The 14,203-nt window shown below is 38.2% G+C and overlaps 1 protein-coding gene across 4 annotated transcripts in view; it reads left to right on the top strand.

The window, feature by feature from the left end:
* Positions 1-14,203, top strand: part of EXOC4 (exocyst complex component 4) — an 845,850-nt gene that overhangs the window by 31,211 nt on the left and 800,436 nt on the right. For all 4 annotated transcript variants that reach the window (XR_003118525.1, XM_025378967.1, XM_025378969.1 and 1 more), the window contains one exon: positions 7,589-7,783. Coding sequence is in view for 3 of the 4 variants with exons in the window: in XM_025378967.1 (XP_025234752.1) it covers positions 7,589-7,783 (195 nt within the window). In the remaining variant the exon portion in view is untranslated. The remainder of the gene's footprint in view (positions 1-7,588; positions 7,784-14,203) is intronic.

The raw sequence follows: 14,203 nt of genomic DNA on the forward strand, positions 1-14,203 counted from the left end.
ATTAAGTTCAGGTATGTGTATTTGTGTACTGTATTTAGGCTCTGCAGCTCAAAGGAACGTATTGGAAAGCGTTGAGGGGAGCCTCTCAGAATTTCAGACCTTAGAATGGCAACTGAAAAAACCCGGGGAAAGAAAGCACAGGCAATACAAGTTTGAAGGTAATTTAAAAATGATCTATAGTTCTAAAAGGCTTTTAAACAGAACAATGAATGGTATTTCCAAGGTTTGTTCTTTCTAGGTGCTTTCTGTAAGACTCCATGGAAAAAATTGGGTTGGTCTCTTATGGCAGGAGAAAACCTATGATAGTGCTTATATGTAGATTTACTTTTGCCAACAAAATTCAACAAAAACAAAGAACACATCTCAATATTTTATACTTTTAAAATTAAGAATGATGTCAACACATTAATTTTCATTTACTATCCTTGCCTCATAGAGAATTTTTCAGGATATTTCTAGTCTATAGTTTCAATGAGCTGTTTGCACATTGTTGTATTTTATTACAGATAATATGCATACGCAGAGGCATTCCTTCACTTCTTTATCTTTTCCTTGATCCAAATTCAGTACTTTTCTTTTCTTTTGTTTGTTTTGGAAACAGAGCCTTGCTCTGTTGCCCAAGCTGGAGTGCAATGGTACGATCTCAGCTCACTGCAACCTCCACCTCCCGGGTTCAAGTGATTCTCCTGCCTCACCTTCCAAAGTAGCAGGGATTATAGGTACCCACCACCACACCTAGCTAATATTTATACTTTTTAGTAGAGTTGGGGTTTCACCATGTTGGCCAGGCTGGTCTTGAACTCCTGACCTCAGGTAATCTGCCCAACTTGACCTCCCAAAGTTCTGAGGTTACAGGCAAGAGCGATCACGCTCAGCCAGATTCAGTACTTTTCTGATTTTATGACTTAAAAGTTATGACCTTCCCCAGGCCTGTGTGTATCAGCCCCTCTCTCTATATATATCTCTCTGGTCTTCCTCTCACAAATGCTAAGGCAGTTTTATTCAAAGCCCCACTTTGCTTTTCTCACCCCTTTATCTTTTCCAAGAGAGGGCTGCAAAAATCTCAACTTCTCTGCCGTCTGTATCATCTCACATTTGTATTCACAATAGCCTCTTGAGCCGTGTTTTCCTTCTTTTCTCCTTTTCTAATAGTCTCTAGTTAGGGTGACTTGTAGTTTTTGTGAAATTCTAGCTATTGCTGAACAGGTGATTATGAGCAACTGTGAAGTTACTAAAACTCTGAGAAAGCAAAGGAAATTTGTCTCTGACTTGATGTCGTGGTTTGAACAACCTGACTTTTCATGCATTTGTTTAAGGAAGAAACGGAGTAACATAATTTTTCAATCTTAATTATACTTATACATTAAATAGAATGAAATGAAAATAGTGTCATCACATTTATAAAAGTAGAACCGAGTTTTGAGAAATAAATGATTCAGTGTTATTTGATACTTTTCTAACATTTGAATGTTATTATTCATTGATGGGTATAGCCCTGTTTCTTCCCATTAAAAAAAAACTTTATTTTTTAATTTTAAAAAATTGACAAAAATTACATATGTTTGTAGTAGACAGCATGATGTTTTGAAATACACATACATTGTGGAATGGCTAAACCAAGCTAATTAACATACACATCACCTCACATGCTTGTCAGTTATTTGTGGTGAGAATACTTAGAATCTACCTTTTCATCAATTTTCAAGCATACAATACATTGTTATTAACTGTAGTCACCGTGTTGTACAATGGGTTTCTTGAACTTACTTCTCATGTCTAACTGAAGTATTGTATCATTTGACCAACATCTTCTCAACCCGTCCTCTCACTCCGAGCCCCTGGTAATTACTGCTCTACTTTCTGCTTCTATGAGTTTGACTATTTTAGATTCTGCATGTAAGGGAGATGATGCAATATTCATCTTTCTGTGTCTGGCTGATTTCACTTAACATAATGTCCTCCAGGTTCATCTGTGTTGTTGCAAATGACAAGAGTTCCTTTTGTTTTTGAGACAGGGTCGCACTCTGTTGTCCAGGCTGGAGTAAATGACGCTATCTTGGGGCTCACTATAGCCTCGACTTACTGAGCTCAGGCGATCCTCCCACCTCAGTCCCTCCGCTCTCTGGGACCACAGGTGCATGCCACTATGCCCAGCTAATTTTTTGTAGAGATGGGTTTTCACCAGGTTGCCCAGGCTGGTTTCAAACCCCTGGGCTCAAGCGATCTACCCACCTCAGGCTCCCAAAGTGGTGGGATTACAGGTGTGAGCCACCATGCCCGAACAGATTTCCTTCTTTTTAAATGCTGAATGGCATTCCATTGTGCTTATACCATATTTCTTTTTTCATTCATCTGTTGATGGACACTTAGGCTGCAGTGATCACGGGAGTGCAGATATCTCTTTGATATATTGACTTCAATTCCTTTTGATATAGACCCTGTAGTGAGATTGTTGGATCATATGGTAGTTCTGTTTTTTCATTTTTTGAGGAAACTCCATACTATTTTCCACAGTGGCTGTATTTTCCATCTTTATTGAGGTATAGTTTACGTACAGTAAAATGCCATATTTTCAGAGTGCAGTGCAATGAGTTTTGGCAAACGTATATATCACTGAATGTGTTACCATCACCCCAGAGTTCTCTCCTGCCTCTTTGCAGTCGGTTCTCTCTCACATCCTGCTCCAAGCAACTACTGATTTGAATTCTGGCGCTATGGATTAGTTTCGCCTGTTCTGGAACTTTGTATGTTATGCCCTCTTTTGTGTCTAGCTTCTTTTGCTTGGCATAATGTTTTTGTGATTCTTCATTATTTCTTCCTTTTTGTGGCTGACTGACCCTATCCCCCAACTTCTAAAATAACATTTTTTACCACTGTGACTTTCTAATCATAAAGCAGAAACCTCAGGGCAATTTAGTATTAAAAGTTCCTGTAGTTTTTTTGGTCTGTAGCTTTGTTACCTCAGTTTAGAGAATCTTGGTGTGGTCATTTTCTACACAGACTGATGCCAATTGTTTACCCCCAACAAATTCTACTTCACTTTTCTTTCCATGTAGTAAGCAAAAGTGAGTGAGCTGATTACATTGTACATATCCTAGTGTGAAATGACACAATTGTCTTTTTCCAATCAGATAGGAGTTTGCCAAGCTTTACTGACACCCTGTAAGTTTGTCCCCCACTCTCGATCAAGAGCCTAGTTGGGTGTTGTATGACATAAAATTTATTTTTAATTGTTTCCATGGTAACCATTACACATAGAGGAAAAAGCTGAGAACTATATTAGCAAGGTGATATGAGCAGGATATCAGAAATCAAGATTCTAACAGATTTGAACTAAGATTTAAAATGGAATGATTTAATAGCTGGAGTCCTTAACCTAGAGACTAAGAACTACAGTAGAATCTAGGAATGGCTTTTAGAGATACGCTTTTTTTTTTTTTTGAGATGGAGTCTTGCTCTGTCACCCAGGCTGGAGTGCAGTGGTGCGATCTCAGCTCACTGCAAGCTCCGCCTCCCTGGTTCATGCTATTCTCCCACATCAGCCTCCGGAGTAGCTGGGACTACAGGTGCCCGCCACCACGCCCAGCTAATTTTGTTTTTGTATTTTTAGTACAGAGGGGGTTTCACCTTGTTAGCCAGGATGGTCTCTATCTCCTGACCTCGTGATCTGCCCGCGTTGGCCTCCCAAAGCCCTGGGATTACAGGTGTGAGCCACCGCGGCCGGCTGGAGAGATATGTTTAAAAGTCAAATAAAGCCGCAAATGATGATAAAAGACTGGACTCTCCTACCTCATCCTACCCCAGTCCCAGTTCTAACATCTCAGAGGTGCCGACTTTTTTAGTTTTTCTTTTTTAGGTATTTCTATTTCTAATAGTATGCTTGTGCTGTGTGTGTTTTTTTCTTAAATGTTATGTATTAACTTCCAATTACGGAAGATGAGGCCTTAGCCCGCTTCCCAGTCTCTCCCCATCCTACCACATCCTCTTCCTTCATCCTCTCTATATAGTTGTATTCTAGTTTTGGTTAAATAGATGATCAGTGCTTGCCTTTTTATAACTACACTAACATGTACATCTAAGCCATACAGCATACTGTGATTATGTTTTTTCTTGTGTGCGCGTGTTGTTGTTTTCCTGGAGTTGCTGATTGGATAGTCCTGTTACCTTTCTTCTGTATTGTGTTTCCTGGATCCCTTGTTTCTTCTCTTCTGTTTTCTCTTGTAGTGGTGGAACACATTCTTCAGTAGTTTGCTGAGATATGGTGCATACAAAGTTGAGTTTTTGAGAGCTTGCAAGCCTGAAAATGTCTTTATTCTTTCCTTATACTTGATTGATAGTTCTTCTGGGAAATAATTCTTTCTTAAAATTTTGAAGGTTTATCGTTCCTTTGTCTTGTAGCTTTTAATGTTGCTGCTGAGAGAAATCTGATGTCATTCTGATTCACAAGCCTTTGTATAGGTCCTGGTTTTTCCTTTTTTTCTTTGACAGCTTTTGTGATTGTCTCTCTATCCCTTGTGTTCTTATATGTCAGAATAATGTGTCCTGACTTGGGCCTTTTTGCCTTCCATTTTCTTGAGTACTTGGTGTGCCTTTTCAATCTGAAAACTTATGTCTTGGCATGTTCTGGCATTTTTTTTTCTTTCTTCTTTTTTTATTAAAAAAAAAAAAAAAAAAAAGAGCTGGAGTCTTGCTTTGTTGCCTAGGCTGGATGCAGTGGCACGATCATGGCTCTCTGCAGTCTCAACCTCCCGGGCTCCAGTGATCTCCTAACTCAGCCTCCTGAATAGCTGGAACTACAGGCATGTGCCACCATATCCGGCTGATTTTTTAATTTATTGTAGAAGCAGGGTCTCCCTGTGTTGCCAGAGTTGGTCTTGAACTCCTGAGCTCCAGCAGCCCTCTACCTTAGCCTCCCAAAGTGCTGGGATTATAGTAAGATACTGCCCCGGGCAGGCAGTTTTTAAAAAAAATTATTTAATTATTTAATTATTTTAAAACTTTTTTTCTCCACTCCATTTTTTTCACTTTTTCTTCCTTGGAACTCTTATCTGGTAAGTGTTGGACCTTTTGGATCAATCCCATTGTTTTGTTTTACCTCCTATCTCATTTTTTGGTGTTTTCCTATTTGGAGATTTCCTCAAGGATACCTTCTAACCTTTCAATTTGATTTTTAAAATTTCTGTTTTAATTTCTAAGAGTTGTTTTTCATTTCTTGAAAATGTTTGTATCATTCTGTCCTTGGTTAATTGATGTAATAGCTTCTTTTATTTTTCCTAAGGATGTTAATTATCGTTTAACAAAATTATCTTTCCTGCAGTTTCTGTTCCCTCATGTCCTGCTTCAGTAATTTTCTCTTTTTGTTTTGATGCCCATCATTCCATTCTGCAGGCTTTCTGTGAATGTCTGGTGATCCTTGGCTAACCATTTGTATGTAAGAGGCAGGCACTATAAAGCTGATTGGAAGCTCAGAACATGTTATGGAGCTTGTCCATAATGATTGTTGGGTAGGGACTCAGCAGTTTCTTCCTTGAATCGTCAGATGTCACTATCTGTATAAGCCTTTTCACTTGGACCAGTTGACTTTCCCAAGGGAGAAGCCATATGTCTCCTGTGTTGGGGTGAAAAGTCAAGCTGCCAGTGTTTTGGAGCCTAACTGTTGACAGAGACTGAGGGTCCATGGGGGCTGAGGACCATACTGTTTAATAGGTCCTACTTTGTCTTCATCCTCCTGTTTTCTGTGTAGTGTCTCATGCCCTCCGCTCAACCATACCTGACATTTCCTTGTCTAGATCCTTTCCAATTCAGTTGCTCCCAATTTGGCCAATGCTGTGGGGAGGGAATTGCCTATGTGTGTGGCTTGATGGAGATTTGGGGCTCAAAATACTCCTATGGAAACTTTTAACCCAGTACTCCTGCCTTTAGTATACTTGGTGCCTCCTTTTTGATATTAGCAAATCCTGCTCCAGGCTAAGGTTTTCAGATTTCTCTGGCCTGCTAATTTAGTTGCCTACTGTCCATCTTCTTGCTAACTTCCACAGTTTTGTTATCATCTCTTATTTGCTGCTGTTCTTCTCTGTTCTCTCTTTTTATGCTTAAAAAAATTTCTTTGCTATTACTTTGGTGGGATTGCAGGAAGGAGTAGAAATAATTGGAATTATCTTCATCAGATTTTCAGAGTTCTATGACCCCCCAAATTAATAATCAGTCTATTATACTTATTAAGAGAGGTTACAAGGTCTTCTTATTCAAGACTTTTTTTTTTTTTTTAACATGGGAGAGTTTCATAGAAACATGATTTAGGTGTTGTCATGAAGTTGTAGGAAGGGATTAGGTGCTTTCTCAAGAAACCTTTTAATCTTGGTATTTTGTCCTCATATTTTCCATACTTGTTGGATGAATGTTGAAATTTAGTTTTGTAATCACCAGAGGCATAGTGTCAGTGAATATTTTCATCACCACATCAAATCTTGTAGAAGAACAATACAGATTTCCAGTTATCAAAAGTATGGTAGACTCTGCGCTGATGGACATGTCCCATGTATTGATGAAGGTTTGGATTATACAGGTGGGCGCATTTGCCAAAACTTACCATGTGGTACACTTGAGATGCATTCATGGATAAATTTTACCTCAAACATAAACCAGACACAAAACTGTAAAGAAATATTTAAACTCAAATTTAAATAACATACATGTGAGGACTATCAAAAATATATGAAAGTAGTTCTGTGAATTTTGAAAGATCATGGTTTTTAAAATTTTTCCATGTTGCTGGAAAATGGCTGTCATTCCATTCTGTCATGGCTGTCATTTCCATTTTCCAAAAATGGAAAATTTTCAATTAGGGGAGCAAATAAAAACTTACTTCTGTCACGTGCATCACAACTACCTCCTCCATTCCTCTGTTCTCCCTTTTATTTTGTCATGTTTTGCGTATGCTAGTCGCTATACCATGCAGATCTACAGGTGGTGGAGGTTGTCTTATTTAATATCTAATAATCAGAATGCAAGGCAAAAAAGCCTTGGTACGTCCTTTTATTTTGAGATTATCTCTGGATGTGCCTACTCTCTTTTGGAAGCTGGGGTTATTTTTATTTTAGTCAGTTAAGTTGAGCACCCAGTTTCTTGGTTTTAAACTTCAGCTGGAGTTCTAGAGCTAGAAGCATGGACCAAGTGACCCATCAGCTGGATAGGAGATTTGCAGGGATTGGGGAAGGTATAATAGCATGGACTCTTACACTGATCACTCCCCTTTTAGGTATATTAATATTTATAAGGTACTTCATGTTTTCAGATTGCTTTCTCTTTAGTAATTTTTTCTAGATTACTCAAAGGTAATCTAGAAAAGGTAGGTTGGGAGTAGTTTTCTCATTTCATGGGAGAGAAATTAGAGAGAGGTGGAGATGTGCCCAAGTGAGTCTATCTCAGAACCAGGATTAGACTTTTGGAGGCAGACCAAGGAGAGTAAGTGGCAGTGGGAATTAGGAACTGCTACATACAGTAGTACCAGTGAAGACTACTAACCAGATTATAGGTTTAGACTGGCAAGACTTTGGACTGACCCAAGACTGAATCTGTTTTATTGTAGGTAAAAGAGAACCTGCTTTCATGCAAGATGCTGCTGCACTGCAAACGGGATGAGCTTCGGAAACTATGGATTGAAGGAATTGAGCATAAGCATGTCCTGAACTTGCTGGATGAAATTGAGAATATCAAGCAAGTGCCTCAAAAACTGGAACAGTGCATGGCCAGCAAGCACTATCTCAGTGCCACTGACATGCTGGTAAGAGAACAGCCTGTGCTAAGGGTCATTTTTGTTAAGATGTAAAAGCACTCTCTTTTGTTCTCTCTGAATCCTGTAATGCGTGTAGCACATTACAAACTGCCCTCTTGGGATGCATGAGCCCTTGCAGGTGAAGCCTGGCTGGTTCTCTTTCTAATTCCAGTGTTTGAAATGGTAGGTGATTATTATTTATGTATTATCTGCCTTTGTAACAATGGGAAGAAATATAATAGTAAGAAACCAGTACTTAAATCAGGTTAGAATGGTAATGCGAGGTGTTTTTTAACTTCAGAGGAAAATAGTTAATGAATCCAATTTTAAAGAATGAAATCTATATAATACAGAACTTCTGAAGATTTATAGACTAGTGTTCCACACATTTTTTGAAGAAATTTTTACATTAGGGCTTTGTGCTTTTCCTTGAAATTGATAAGAAATAAAATTTTGGGAGACTAATGCTGGAAGCAACTTTATTGAGCAAGAGTACTCCACAATCTAGCCTTTAGCTTCTGTCTTAGTCCTTTGTGTATGCTCCTTTTTGAATTGCTGAAAGTTCCCAGAAGGATGCAGTTGGTGGTTCATGTGGCTGAGTGTCAAGAAGATGAATAAAAAATAGAAACACAGAGTTTGCTCCCTAATAATCCTAACTTTCCCAGGGCCTGTGGCTCTTAGAGAGGGCTGCTCTTTCCCCCTTCCCTTCTACCCACCCAGTGCCACTTCCATCTCATTCAGAGTTGGCTCAGGAAGCGCTCTATAGGAGCTCTCAGCAGCAGATGGGCTGTATTTGAATTGTTGTTTTTTTCTTCCTCACAGTAGGTGTTTCACCTTTACTGTTGTTTCACCAAATTAGGTTGGCTTTAACACTGGAAAAAACACTGAGGGGAATTGGTAGAGACACAGATTAAATGCTCTAAGTGGTTCTAATTCATTCAGACTTCCAAGAAGAATTTGGCTAAAAGTCCTTCATAAGAAGCCTTTTTTTTTTTTTTTTTTTTTTTTTTGAGACGGAGTCTTGCTCTGTAGCCCGGGCTGGAGTGCAGTGGCCGGATCTCAGCTCACTGCAAGCTCCGCCTCCCGGGTTTGCGCCATTCTCCTGCCTCAGCCTCCGGAGTAGCTCGGACTACAGGCGCCCGCCACCTCGCCCGGCTAGTTTTTTTTGTATTTTTAGTAGAGACGGGGTTTCACTGTGTTAGCCAGGATGGTCTCGATCTCCTGACCTCGTGATCCGCCCGTCTCGGCCTCCCAAAGTGCTGGGATTACAGGCTTGAGCCACCGCGCCCGGCCATAAGAAGCTTTTTAAAGAAATTTGGTAACCAAGGAGTGAGAAGTGCCATGATATTCTATGAGATATTAAAACCTGGTTATGTGATAAGACTGAATGGTCAGTTTCCACAGTGGAAGGAGATTAATAATGGTTGGCCCTTGGCTGGGAGTTTGAGGCTGCAGTGAGTCATGATCGTGCCACTGTACTCCAGCCTGGGTGATAGAGCAAGACTCTGTCTCAGAAAGAATCCCAAAAAGCAACAAAAAAAGATTGACTCTTGGGAGTGACAAAAGAATTGGTTATTTTCAGCATCTTATTCAAAGTGGCTTCTTCTTTAGTAATAATGACTATAGGGTGTCTGGTAGAAAAAAATTACTTTTCACCTTTAGTGTTGATTTATGCATTATGAATGCATACTTGTGTTAAATCATCAAGATTCAGCAATCAGATAAGCATGTATATATTTGTGTAGCAAATATACATCTATTTGAATCACGATTTTTTGGAGTGGGCTTGCTTTTAACTAAGTGCCACAGATTAAAATAGGTTGTTAGAATTTATTTGTTAATTATGTTCATTTAGGATTTCAGATTTTTGTGTAATGGTCTTTGTAGGGCTAATTTATTTACTTAAGGGCTAATCAATTTATTTACTTAAAGGCTAATCAATAATGAATACTGTTCCTTTTTTTCTAACATATTTTCCTCAAGACTCATTGAATAACTTCTTTAAATTCTTGGTTGTAAGTTACAGAAATTCACTTCTAGCTAGCTTAAGTGAAAATAATTGTTTGACTCATGTAACCAGTGTGCCAAAGGAACAAGAGTGTATGTGGAATGTCACCTGTGTGTTTTCTCTGCATACCCTCTTCATTGTTCTACTGAAGACTGGTCTCTTCATGTGTGAGGGAGGAGGTTGGGTATTGAGAGAAAACAGGGGGCATAGGCTATGTCTACATCTTTCCACCTTTACAGAAGAAAATGCTCTTTTTTTTTCCCCCATAATTCAGAATTCTAGGGTTGGGAGCTAGATTGAGCCAGGTTGGGTATGATAATCATCAATAAAACTATCTGGTTGGGGCAGTGGGGGTGGAATGGGGAGGAAGAACAGTCATGTCCAGAAAAGAGTGAGTGTGTAAGACACATTTTCTGGAGGTTTTGTTTTGTTTTCCGTTTGGTTGTTTATATATTCTAGATACTAATTCTTCTTGTCTGAGAGATGGATTGCAAATATCTTCTCCCAATTGGGGATTTATCTTTTTCCTTTGTTTACAGTGTCTTTGTTATAAAGAAATTAAAAATTTTAATGCAAAACAATTTCTCAATATTTTTTGTTATGTGATTTTTTTTTTTTTTTTTTTTGAGACAGTCTCACTCTGTTGCCCAGGCTGGAGTGCAGTGGCGTGACCTCAGCTCACCATAACCTTTGCCTCCCAGGTTCAAGGGTGTCTCCTGCCTCAGCCTTCCAAGTACCTGGGATTACAGGCGTGTGCCACCACGCCTGGCTAATTTTTGTATTTTTAGTAGAGATGGGTTTTCACTGTGTTGAGTCAGGCTCGTCTGGAATTCCTGACCTCAAGTGATCTGCCTGCCTTGGCCTCCCAAAGTGCTGGGATTACAGCTGTGAGCCACAGTGCCCAGCCTGTTACGTGATTTTTGATGTAAGAAAACTTTTTTCCATCCCAATGTCATAAGAGAATCTCCTATGTTTTCTTCCTTAACCCATCAAAAGTCCATTTTTATATATGGTATCAACTGAGGATCTGATTTTATCTTTCTTCTGTATAGTCGGTTGGCTCAGGCTGTTTATTGAATCCTTTTTCTACTGAATTTATGATGCTATTTTGGTTACACAGCAACTTTTCACTTATGCATGGATCTGTTTCTGAGCTCTTTATTTTGTTTAATGGTATTATTTGTACCTGCACCCAAACCATGCTGTTTTAACTCCTATAACTTTATAATACATCTTGATAGGAAGTGAAGAGATTGTCTCTTGCTATTCAAAATTGTCTTTGTGGCCAGGCATGGTGGCCCACACCTGTAATCCCAGCAGTTTGGGAGGCTGAGGTGGGCAGATCACTTGAGGTCAGGAGTTTGAGACCATCATGGCCAAACATGGTGAAACTCCATCTCTACTAAAAATACAAAATTAGGTGGGATTACATGCCTGTAATCCCAGCTAGCTCAGGAGGCTGAGGCTGGAGAATCACTTGAACCTTCAATAGCTAATAGATAGAATTTAAGAGAATTATCTTTGCAATGTTAAGTCTCCTTATCTGTGAACATATTCCTTTCATTTATTAAAATCTTTGTTTGTGTCCTTTAATAATGCTTAGCGATATAGTCCTTAGAGGTTTGCATGTATTTTGTTAGATGTATTTCTGGGTATTACATTTTTTTGCTGTTGTCTTTTAAAACAGTAGCTATTTATTTATTAAGGTTTCTAGTTACTGGTTGCTGGTACATAAGGATGTGATGTATTTTTCTTTTTTAATTGACCTTATATTTCCCTGAACTGATTCCCAATACTGTCTGCCTGAAAAGTGATGACTTATTTTTTAAGACCTGGCTCAAATTTCATCAACTCTTTGAATGTCCCAGATATTCAGGTAGCTAGGTGCTTTTCTTTATGTTTCCATAAGCTTGTATGTTTCATTTTAATATATATAATTCCTTTTGTTGGTGTGGTAGGTCATTGAGGGTAGGGGTTGTGTCTTACCTATTTTTGTCTGCCCTGTTCCCAGCATAGCATAGCTCATATAGTCAGAGTTCACAAATCATTAGCTAAATGGGTGACTATGTGGAAGACTTTAATACCACTACAGAAAGAAAAAGGTGTTTCTTTTGTGGGAGCTTTGTTCTGTTTTTTCTTCTCTGGTTATTTGTTTATTTATTTATTTTTTAATGGCAAGGTTCTCTAGTGTCTAACCTTTCCTTTTTGTAGTAATTAAATGAATGACAATGATAACAATAGCTAATATGTATTGAGCACTTACTATGTCCTGGTACTATCTGAAATATGTTACATTTGTTAACTTATTTCTCTCAACAACCCCACTTCTGATATTACCATTTTATAACTTTGCATGTTCTGGGGAGTTGGCATATCCCAAAAAACAATGATTTGTATATCCCAATATGCAAAAATTTCGTGAAGGTAGGATTTAAAGTGCACTTAAAAGGTTGGCGATATCTTCAACTTGGTGTGTTGTATATAAGATTGGGTAGTAAGCTCTATAATTGCTCTTTCATTGGACTTCACGTGGAAAGCAATCACATTTTCTTTCCCCATGGTTATGTACTATTAGAAGTAAAATCTACTTAAGGCATCTCAAGGGTCCAAGTAGAAATCTTTGCTAAAAGACATCAGAGGAAAGTGAAGACAAAACAATCTAGTCTTCAAAACCCCCGATTTCCTTGGATTTGTTTGTCAGAAGATTTTGCATTTCCATTTTAAGGCAGATGCAGATGCTTAGTAATTTAATCCCTACTCAGAATAGATTAATAAATCCAGAGTAAATAACTCTGTGGTGACCCATTGCTCTTGGCAGCTCCTGCTATTCCTACTTCACCATCAGACTGGTCTGGTAGCTACAGGCTTGGCTTCTAGGTGAGATATTTGTTTCTTCTTTTGATGTGATAACCCGAGTATTGCATAAAATAATTAAATTGTCATGACAGGGAATGTCTGCAAATAGGTCTGGCCTTTTGTTTCTTTCTTCAAGGTAAACAGCTGCTGTTGGCTTATGAAAAGCTAAAAGTGATCCAACAAGAAGCCTGTATCCGTCACATTGAAATCAGAGACTTGATTAATATTGTAGCCTGTAGCTTTGTGATATGTACGGTTTAAATTAGACCTTTGCAGTCATTGTGCTGGGTTGATGCAAGCACATTAATGACATAATTTCTGGTTGCAGCATCACATTTCTGCAGTCTGTCCTTTGTATTCCACTCACATTAATTGAAGTAATTTTGCCAGTGAAGCGTGTTTCAAACCTCTGCATTTAAATTGAAATTTTAATTCCCTTATTGTCTTGAAAAGACGGCTGAAGATGCCTTGTTACAGGTTTCATTATCACTCAGAACACTCCAGCTGCTGGTTCTAATGTACAAAGAGTGATTAATTCTGGGAAGAATTATTAATATAAGAATAGCAGCTTCTTCCCAGTGGCATGAGCTAACCAGGAAGGTATTTCATGATAGTTAATATTTTCATAAACTTTTTTTTTTAAAGGGAAAATTTGTGTAGAAGTCTGCATCAAACTAAAATTGCACAGATGAGCTTTGAAAACCACTTACACAAGTTCTGATTTATCATCCCATAGAAGTCAATTCATAATTGCATTCAATCAGTGGAAACCAAGCCAGTGCAAATAGTTTTGAAGCACTTTAGCTGACAGTCACAAGGCTTGTGACTAAAATAATTTTTTCATTTCTAAGCCTTCCTGAGATTGTAGAGATTTTGAATGTCTCTTAATCATTTTGTCTGTCTTTATTTATAAGCCTTTTAAAAAGAATCCATAGCTGTATAGTCAGATAAGGATTATTATGATAATTATAATAACAACTTATATTTATATAGCTGCCTTCTTCCCAGAGGATCCCAGAGTGCTTTGCTGAGAGAATGGTGTAATGGAATTATTTCACTTACACTGTGAAAATGTGGCCATATCTGGGATAGAGAGAGTAGGGCAGCTATTTAATCAAATAGTTTTCTAAGACTTTATGTAATAAAATAAGTATATTTGTAGTATTTTTAGTTAACAAGATCCTTTGGATTTGGATAACATGGTGGGTTGTGAATGTCAGCATGGGTCTTAATTTGGATTAGGTTGTCTGATGCTGGAATCCCAGCTTTGGCTCTTAGTAGCTGGATGACTTGTGGTTAGTAATTTATCTTTGCTGAAAGCTGGAGTTAAGAATAATAAATATATCTCCAAGGGTTGTTGAATGGATTAAGTGAGATATTAAACTGTGTACATAAAGTATATGCAGTATAAAGTTTTTGAAATGTTATTTACAATAAATCGATAAATTTTACTGACATTGTAGGAAATGATATGATGATTGCTTCCATGTTATAATCTCTAAAACTGTCTCGGAGGTGGACTTCTTTTGAGCTAGTAAAAGTTGAAGTAGGGTTGGGTTAAGCAG

The sequence above is a fragment of the Theropithecus gelada genome, chromosome 3 (genome assembly GCF_003255815.1).
Source record: "Theropithecus gelada isolate Dixy chromosome 3, Tgel_1.0, whole genome shotgun sequence".
Classification (NCBI taxonomy): Eukaryota; Metazoa; Chordata; class Mammalia; order Primates; family Cercopithecidae; genus Theropithecus; species Theropithecus gelada.